The 10,027-nt window shown below is 40.1% G+C and overlaps 1 protein-coding gene across 5 annotated transcripts in view; it reads left to right on the forward strand.

The window, feature by feature from the left end:
- Window positions 1-10,027, forward strand: part of ZNF25 (zinc finger protein 25) — a 27,089-nt gene that overhangs the window by 3,534 nt on the left and 13,528 nt on the right. For 3 of the 5 annotated variants that reach the window (XM_011997340.1, XM_011997362.1, XM_011997347.1), the window contains exon 2: window positions 1,112-1,211. In XM_011997340.1, the coding sequence (XP_011852730.1) occupies window positions 1,197-1,211 (15 nt within the window). In that variant the 5' untranslated portion in view covers window positions 1,112-1,196. Of the gene's footprint in view, window positions 1-1,111; window positions 1,212-4,968; window positions 4,992-10,027 lie in introns of all 5 variants that reach the window. The other 2 variants (XM_011997369.1, XM_011997355.1) reach the window with 2 other exon arrangements.

Below are 10,027 nucleotides of genomic sequence, written 5' to 3' on the forward strand. Positions count from 1 at the left end.
TTGGCCTCCCAAAATGCTGGGATTACAGGCATGAGCCACCGTGCCTGGCCTGCTACTGATTTTTTAATGTTGATTTCGTATGCTGCAACTTTACTGAATTCATGTATCAGTTCTACCAGTGTTTTTGGTGGAGTCTTTATGTTTTTCTAAATATAGGGTCATGTCATCTGTGAACAAAGATCCAATTTGGGTGCCCTGTATGATTTCTGCTGCTTATGACAAGGACCTTAGGATTATGACATGTAGTTGCCTTTTACTATATATATATGAAGTGCTTGTTTGAGAATTGTGATGCCTAACTGTTATTTTAGAAGCTAGATTTGTATCACTGTCAGCAGATTAGATTCTCAAGTCAGAGTTCGTCAGGGCCTAATTAAATTTTGCCTTAGGCCCAGCCCAAGTTTTGAGGGTACAGTGCATTGCAGGTACTGTCTGTTTTGGTGATCCTGAGTGAGGACTTATAGAATCAGAATGGTACATGAAGGGTTGTTCAAGATTATCTAATTCCTACTCATTTTAAAGACAAAAGCATTGAAACTAAGGCAATCACTAAGTTTATTAATAGCAGAGCCTAGCGTAGGACTGAGTCTTTAAGTTCATTATATCATATTTACATCAAAAGAAGTTTCTTGGAGAAGTAGTTTTTGAGAAACTGCAATTAAGGAAGAAGAAATGTCTTATTTTTGAGAACTTTGAGAAGACTATCTAACCTTGGGTTTATAATAGAAAAAAATGCTTATGATATGTAGCTTGATTACCTTTTATGTACCAATAAATATATCTCTTCAACATCATTTCTAGTGTCAGCAAAGGGCTCCATACTTTGGATATAGTATACATGTTATTTAATCAGTCATGATTGGATATTTAAGTTTTTGATTCTTTTGTGTTATTCAGAAAACAGAAACATAATTTTCAAAACAGTCAGTAGGAAAGAAATGTGTAGATTCATTCAAAAATGTCACAGGCTCATCAAGATTAATATCAGAGTCAGAAGTGGACAGGTGGATGCTACTTCATCATGGTCCTTACTATGCTTTCTAATGGGTCAAAGATACGTTTTCTCAAAGGTATATATTTTACTAAAATGTTGTATGGAAATTTCTCACAGGTGATTCCTGGGGCTGCCAGATAAGGTCCCTTATGATTTCTGCTCTGGCTTTGTAGTTTTCAGCCTTTCCCAAGAGCAGCAGAAAATGAACAAGTTCCAGGTGAGTCATTTATTTAGCCCTTACTTTGTTTCGCTGTGTGTCTGTGTGTGTGTTTAATGAGTTTTACGAATGAGAGCCCATATACTAAATTAGAAACGTAGAAATAGTTAAAAATCACCTTCAGGCAAAATACTATTAGAATAAAACAGCAATTCTTGAAATGTGGTCTGCAGATCCCTGGGAGCTCCAAGACCTTCTCAAGGGGTCTATGAGGTTGAGACTCAGAGTGCTAAGATGTAGATTGCCTTTTACACTGTTGATACTTGCACTGATGGCATGAAAGCAATGCTAAATAGGTTATTGCCTGTTTGGCGTAAAGTAGACAATGGTATTGATACTAACAAATGTGTGTTTTTTTGTTTTTTTTTTTTTTAAGATGGAGTCTTGCTCTGTTGCCCAAGCTGGAGTGCAGTGGCATAATCTCAGCTCACTGCAGCCTGTCTCCCAGATTCAAGTGATTCTCCTGCCTCAGCCTCACGAGTAGCTGGGATTACAGGCACCTGCCACTACACCCTGCTAATTTTTGTATTTTTAGTAGAGAAGAGGTTTCCCCATGTTGGCCAGGCTGGTCTCAAATTCTTGACCTCAAATGATCCTCCCACCTTAGCCTCCCAAGGTGCTGGGATTACAGGCATGAGCTACTGTGCCGGGCCACAAATGTGATTTTAAAAATATACCTTTTAACAATGTGTCAACATTTGAGTAATATTTCTGAGGTGTATGTTCAGAGACAAACTCAAGCAATTTAGGAGGACAAAGTGATACAGAGAAGTGAGGAACGAGTTGTAGGTTGATTGGGACAATATTACCCTAAAAGACAATATTTGAGGAAAGTCTAGAATTAAATGAGATAGAGAGTCAAGTAGAAATCGGAGGGAGCAGCATTGTGGGTAAGAAAAACAGCAAAACAGACACCCCAAAACATGTTCCAGAAACAGTATGTAGGATATTGAAGCTAGAGAGATATGACTTAGGGTAAGAATGGTAAGAGGTAACATCAAAAAGGTAGAGGAAGCTAGAATATGTATGGCCCTTGTAGGCTGTAGAAAACAATGAATTTTGTTTTTTTGTTTTTTTGTGGTTTTTTTTGCTCATTTAAAAATCACCTTTTATATAATCAAAGGAATGTACATAATGAAACCTGACCTTAGGGGGGAAATAATTTAGCCATTCAATAATAAGGATGGTATAAGCTATAGATTTTATACAAATGCCTTTTATCCAATGAAGGAAGTTCCCTTCTTTTCCTAGTTTGTTCAGAATTTTTATCATGAATGGATCTTGAATTTTGTCAAATGTTCTTTTCCTTTTTCTGGGATAATCATGTTGTTTTCTTTTTTAGTTTGTTAGCGTAGTGAACGACATTGATTGATGTTCAAATGTGGAATCAAACTTGCATTGCTAGGATAAGTTGGTCATAACATGTATATTTTCATATATTGCTGAATTAGATCTCCTAACATTTTGTTGAGGATTTTTGCATCTGTCACCATTAAGAATATTGATCAGTGATCAGTATACTAGTAAATCTTTAATAATCAGATTTTAGGGGTTGGGAAAGAAATCTGGTTTATACTGTTTACCAGTTTCTGTGATATAAATACTCCCACCATGCCAAATTTCAAGCTATAACATGCCAGCCAGTTCCTGAAAACTAGCTCTTCTGAGCTGATACAAACTGGTGCCAGCAACCACTGTAGTTGTCATTTCTGGTAATGTTATTGTTAGATTTGGGTCTCGGGGTCATGTGAGCCTTATAAAATGAGTTGAGAATGGTTATTTTTTCTTGGTTTTATGGAAGAAATTACATATAATTGGTATTGTTTCTGCTTTATTGTTTGATTGAATTCACCAATGAAACCATTTAGTCCTGAGGTTGTCTTTGTTCAAAGGTTTTGTTTACTTGTTTTAATTGAAGTGAAATTCACATACTATTCATCATTTAAAATTATACAATTGTGAGGTATTAATATTTGGTACATTCACAGTGTTGTGTAACACCACCTCTACCTACTTTCAAAACATTTTCACCATCCCAAAAGAAAACCCATACCCGTTAAGCAGTCATTCCCTGTTCTCTCTCCCTCTTTCCCTTGGCAACCACTAATGTTTTCTGTCTCTATAGATCTACCTATTCTAGATATTTCATGTAAGTGAGGTCATACATTATGTGACCTTTTATGTCTGCCTTCTTTCACTTAGCGTGTTTTCCAGGTTCATCCACCTTGAAGCATGTATCAGTACATCATTCCTTTTTATGGCTAAAATGCCATTGTGTATATACTCCACAATGAATATATAATCCATTCATCCATTGACAGACAGTTGGATGGTTTCCACTTTTTGGTTATTATGAATAGTACTGTTAGGCAAATTCATCTATAAGTATTTGATACCTGTTTTCAATCATTTTGGGTATATACCTAAAAAATGGAGTTGCTGGGATGTATGACAATTCTATGTTTAACTTTTTGAGGAACTGCCAAACTTCCACAGCAACTGCACCATTTTACATTCCCATTAGCAATGTACAAGAGTTTCAGTTTCTCCATATACCCCCCAAACCTGTTCTCCATTTTTAAAATTATGCCTATTATAATTGGGGTGGGGGAGTGAAGTGTTATCGTTGTGGTTTTGCATTGCATTTCTTTAGAGATGAATGATGTTGAACATCTTCTTGTGTGCTATTTTTTAAAATTATTTTTCTAGTGTGCTTTTTAGCCATTTGGATATACTGTCATCATTTGGTATATGCAGGTGATTGGTTCCAGGACCCATGCATGTACTAAAATCCACAGATACTCAAGTCCTACAGTCAGCCCTTCAGAACCCATGTGTGCAAAAAATTGGCCCTCCATATGTGTGGTTTCCAATCTTGCAAATACTACATTTTCAATCTATGTTTGGTTGAAAATAATCTGCATCCAAGCCTGTGTTGTTCAAGGGTGAGTTGTGTTATTTGGAGAAATGTACACTCAAGTTCTTTGCCTATTTCCTAACTGGGCCGTTTATCTTTTTGTTGTTGAATTATAAGAACATTTTATGGCCAGGCCCAGTGGCTCATGCCTGTAATCTCAGCGTTTTGGGAGGTCACGGTGGGCAGATCACTCGACGTCAGGAGTTCAGACCAGCCTGGTCAACATGGTGAAACCCTGTCTCTACTAAAAATACAAAAATTAGCTGGGCTTGGTGGTGCATGCCTGTAGTCCCAGCTACTTGGGAGGCTGAGGCAGGAGAATCACTTGAACCTGGGAGGTGCAGGTTGCAGTGAGTCGAGATGGCACCACTGCACTCCAGCCTGGGCGCCAGAGCAAGACTGTCTTAAGAAAAAAAAAAAGATTGGCCAGGCGCAGTGGCTCATGGCTGTAATCCCAACACTTTGGGAGGCTGAGGCCTGCGGATCACGAGGTCAGGAGTTTGAGACTGGCCTGGCCAACATGGTGAAACCCCGTGTCTATTAAAAATACAAAGATTAGTTAGGCATGGTGGTGCATGCCTGTAGTCCCAGCTACTTGGGAGGCTGAGGCAGGAGAATTGCTTGAACCTGGGAAGCAGAGGTTGTGGTGAGCTGAGATGGCGCCACTGCATTCCAGCCTGGGCAACAGAGGGAGACTCTGTCTCAGATGATTTGCAAATATTTTCCACACTGTGAGTTGTCTTTTCTCCATTGTGACAGAGTTCTATAATGCACAAACACTTTAAATTATGATGAATTCAAATTTATTTTTCTTTTGTTTGTGCTTTTGGTGTCATATAGAAGAATCCATTGCCAAATTCAAGGTAGGCTATGTTTTCTTATGAGAGTTCTACATGTTTAACTCATATATTTAGGTCATTGATCTGTTTTGAATGATTTTTGCATATGATGTGAGGTAGAGGTCCCATTTAACTCAAGCATGTGGGTATTGAGTTTTCCCAGTATTATTTGGTGAAGAGACTATTCTTTTCCCACTGAATGGTCTTGACAGCCTTGTTGAAAATCAGTTGGGGCTGGACGTGGTGCCCCATGCCTGTAATCTTAACACTTTAGGTGACCAAGGTGGGTAGATCTCTTGAGCCCAGGAATTTGAAACCATCCTGGGCAACATGAAAAGACCCTGTCTCTACAAAATACAAAAATTAGCCAGGTGGGTGGTGTGCACTTTCAGTCCCAGATACTTGGGAGGCTGAGGCAGGGGAATCACCTGAACCTGGGGAGGTCCAGGCTGCAGTAAGCCATGATTGCACCACTGCACTCCAGCCAGTGAGACCCTCTCTTAGAAAAATTAAAAAAAAAAAAAAGATGAAGAAAATCATATGATCATAGATATATGCGTTTATTTCTGGACTCAGTTATATACCATTAGACTGTATGTCTGTCCTTATGCCAGTACCTCACTGTTTTGATAACTAACTTTTCAGTAAGTTTTGAAATTTTGAAGTGAATCCTCTGACTTTATTCTTCTTTCCCAATGTTGTTTTGGTTATTGAGGACCCCTCGCAATTTCATATGAATTGGAGGATATTTGAACCTGTAGATTTCTTTGGGTAGTATTGTCATTTGAACCATATTAAGTCTCCCAGTCCATGAAAACAGGATGCCGTCTCATTTATTTAGGTCTTATCTTAGTATAGCCAGCCAGCTCTCAGCTCTCTTTTGGTTACTACTATTTTCGTGAGATGCCTTTTTCCATCCTTTCTTTTTAGCCTACTTGTGTCTTTGGATCTAAATTTAATTTTAGAAGGCATATATTTGAATCATGTTTTTGATATCCATTCAGTCAATCTCTGCCTTTAACTGGCGAGTCTAATCTGTTTAAAATGATGTTTGATAAAGACTTCTGCAACTTGGCATTTTTCTTCAACATACTTTATATCTTTTCCTTTAATTCCTCCATGATATGGTTTGGCTCTGTGTCCCCACCCAAATCTCATGTCAAATTATAACCCTCAATGTTGCAGGAGGGGCCTGGTGGGAGGTGATTGGATCATGGGGGCAGACTTCTCCCTTGCTGTTCTTGTGATAGTGAGTGAGTTCTAACAAGATCTGGTTAAAAGTATGTAGCACTTCCCCCTTTGCCCTCTCTCTCCTGCTCTGCCATGTGAAGATGTGCCAACTTCTCCTTCACCTTCTGCTATGATTTTAAGCTTCCTGAGGCCTCCACTGCCATGCTTCCTGGATAGCCTGTGGACCCATGGGCCAATTAAACCTCTTTTCTTTGTAAATTACCCAGTCTCAGGTGGTTTTTTTTGTTTGTTTCTTTTTCTTTAATTGAGATGGAGTCCTGCTCTGTCATCCAGGCTGGAATGCCGTGGTGCAATCTCAGCTCACTGCAACCTCCGCCTCCCGGGTTCAAGAGATTCTCCTGGCTCAGCCTTCCAAGTAGCTGGGATTACAGGTGCATGCCACCATGCCTGGCTAATTTTTGTATTTTTAGTAAAGACGGGGTTTCGCCATGTTGGCCATGTTGAACTCCTGACCTCAAGTGATGTGCTCGCCTCAGCCTCCCAAAGTGCTGGGATTACAGAAGTGAGCCACCGTGCACAGCCTCAGGTAGTTCTTTATAGCAATGTGATAATACACTAATACCCTCCAATACTGCCTTCTTTTAAAATTTTTTCTAATGTACCATTTTGCTTTCCTCCTCATTTCCTTTTGTGAATATTTTAAGGTGTTTTTAGTGGTTACTCTTAACATTACAATTTTTTTCTAATTTTTTACAATCTAGTTTGAATTGATACCAACTTAGCTTCAGTACTGTATAAAAATTGCTGATATATAGCTCTGTTTCTCCCCTTTTTATGTTGTTACTGTCACAGATTATATTTTTGTATGTTGTATGACCATTAACATATATTTATAATTACTATTTTATGCATTTGTCTTTTTAAATCCTATAGGAAACAAAAAGAGATAAAATTTAAAACATACCACAATACCAGCTTTTATATGTACCTATATAGTTACCTTTACCTGTGTTCTTTATAGCTTCATATGGCCCTGAATTACTGTCCAGTGTCCTTTCATTTCAGACTGAAGGACTTCTTGTAGCATTTCTTATAAGGCAGGTCTACTAGAAACAGAGTCCTTTAGCTTTTGTTTATCTTGGAATACCTTAATTTAATCTGCATTATTGATGGATAGTCTTGATGGAAAAGAATTCTTGAAATAGAATTCTTTTCTTTCAGCACTTTAATATGTCATCACACTGCCTTTTGGCTTTCATAGTTTCTGTTAAGAAATCTGCTTTAATCTTAATGGATTAATGGATTAATCTTAATGGCTGGAGTTGACTGCTTTCAACTTTTCCATGCTGAGGTTGTAAGTGGCTAGTGGCTCTAGCATTCCAAAGTATGGAGGCCAGTGGCCCCCTTCCCACAGCTCTATTAGGCAGTACCCCAACCACATTTCCCTCAACATTGCCCTAATAGTTTCTCTGCGGGGCCTCCGTCTCTGTGGCAGACTTTTGCCTGGACACCCAGGCTTTCCAGTACATCCTCTGAAATCTAGGGGGAAGCTGCCAAGCCTCCTTCCTGCTTGCATTCTGAGCATCTGCAGACTTAACACTAGATGGAAACCATGAGAGATTACAGACTGTGCCCTCCTGAGCTGGGGCTAAAGCTGTACCTGGGCCCCCTTGAGCTGAAGCTGGAACCAGAGCAGCTGAGATGTGGGGAGCAGTGTCACAAGGCTGCACAGGGCTGCATTGCCCTAGGCCTGGCCCCTGAAACTATTCATTCCTCCTAGGCCTCTGGGCCTGTGATGGAAGGCGCAGTCCTGAAGATCTCTGAAATGCCTTTAAGGCATTTTCCCCATTGTGTTGGATTGTTACTTGGCTCCGTTTGAGTCATGCTAATCTCTCTAGCAGTGGTTGCTTCACAGCCTGCTTGGGCTTGGATTCTTTCTGTACCACAGGACCAGGCTGCAAACTTTCCAGACTTTATGCTTTGATTCCCTTTTAAATATCGGTTCCAACTTTAAGTCATTTCTTTGCTCCTGTATTTGATCATAGGCTGTTAGGAGCAGTCAGGCCACATCTTGAATGCTTTGCTGCTTAGAAATTTCTTCTGCCAGATACCCTAGGTCATCATTCTTAAGTTTAGTCTTCCACAGATCCCTGGGACATGCAGCCAAGCTCTGTGCCAGGATAAAACATGGGAGACCTATACTCCGGTTTCCAATAAATTCCTCATTTCTTCTGAGACCTCATCAGCTTAGCCTTCACTGTCCATATCACTATCAGCATTTTGGTCACAACCATTTAACCAGTCTCTTAGAAGTTTCAAACTTTCCCTCATCTTAGTGTCTTCTTCTGAGCCCTCCAAATTCTTCCATTGCTACAAAGAAATACCTGAGGCTGGGTCATTTATAAAGAAAAGAGGTTTACTTGGCTCATGGTTATGCGGGCTGTACAGGAAGCATGGCACTGGCATCTGCTCAGCTTCTGATGAGGCCTCAGGGAGCTTTTACTCATGACAGAAAGTTGAAACAGGAGCTAGTACATCACATAGTGACAGTGGGAGCAAGAGAGAGAGAAAAGGGGTAGGTCCTAGACTCTAGTTATTCATTCATTTATTTTTTTTTTGAGGTGGAGTCTCACTCTGTTACCCAGGCTGGAGTGTAGTGGCATAGTCTTGGCTCATGGCAACCTCTGCCTCCCAGGTTCAAGCAATTCTCCTTCCTCAGCTTCCCAAGTAGTTGAGACTACAGGCATGGAACATGACACCCATCTAACTTTTGTATTTTTAGTAGAGACAGGGTTTCGCCATCTTGGCCAGCTGGTCTCAAACTCCTGACCTCAGGTTATCTACCTGCTTCGGCCTCCCAAAGTGCTGGGATTACAAGCGTTAGCCACCACGCCTGGTGCCAGACTCTTTTAAACAACCAGATCTCATGTGAGCCAAATGAGAACTCACTCATTATCAAGGGAATGGTGCTAAACCATCCATAAGAGATACACCCCCATGACCTGGATACCTCCCACCAGTCCCCAGCTCCCACACTGGGGATTATATTTCAACATGAAATTTGGAGGGGACACACATCCAAACTATATCAGTAGGCCAGTAAGAAAAAAGTGCCACACACTTTCTCCCCAAAATTTAGCAGCCTCTTTCTTTATTAAGTACTTCACTGAGGCTGGGCACAGTGGATCATACCTATAATCCCAGCACTTTGGGAGGTTGAGGTGGGTGGGTCACCTAAGGTCAGGAGTTCTAGACCAGCCTGGCCAACATGTGACACCCCATCTCTACTAAAATTAGCTGGGCGTGGTGGTGGGCCCCTGTAATCCCAGCTACTTGGGAGGCTGGGGCGGGAGAGCTGCTTGAACCCGTGAGGCAGAGGTTGCAGTTGCAGTGAGCTGAGATCACACAGTTGCACTCCAGCCTGTGTGACAGAGTGAGACTCTGTCTCAAAAAATAAATAAATAAAAAGAAAGAAAAGAAAACAAAAAGTACTCCACTGGTTGATGGTTTAAAAAAAAAAAAAACAGAGAAAAGATTCCACAGTTCCAAAAACTTGATTCTATCAGTTTTTGTCAGCTTTAGTGGTTGCCTCAGTGGAGGGAGCAATTCTTAGAGCGCCCTAAGTCACCATTTCTCATGAAATCAGTCATGTTGAAATGTTTTTAACTACAGATTCAGTTTATTTAATGCAATTGATACTAGGTAATATTATTTATCTTAGATATTTCTTCCTGAGTGAGTTTTGGTAGTTATCTTCTTTCAAAGAATTAATCCATTTCATCTTAGTTGTCAAATTTATGCACATAGACTGGTTCTTAGTATTCTCTTATTTTCCTTTTACTGTTTGTAGGGCCTATAGTAACTATTCC

This window comes from Mandrillus leucophaeus, unplaced genomic scaffold, assembly GCF_000951045.1.
Source record: "Mandrillus leucophaeus isolate KB7577 unplaced genomic scaffold, Mleu.le_1.0 Scaffold1143, whole genome shotgun sequence".
NCBI classification, from domain to species: Eukaryota; Metazoa; Chordata; class Mammalia; order Primates; family Cercopithecidae; genus Mandrillus; species Mandrillus leucophaeus.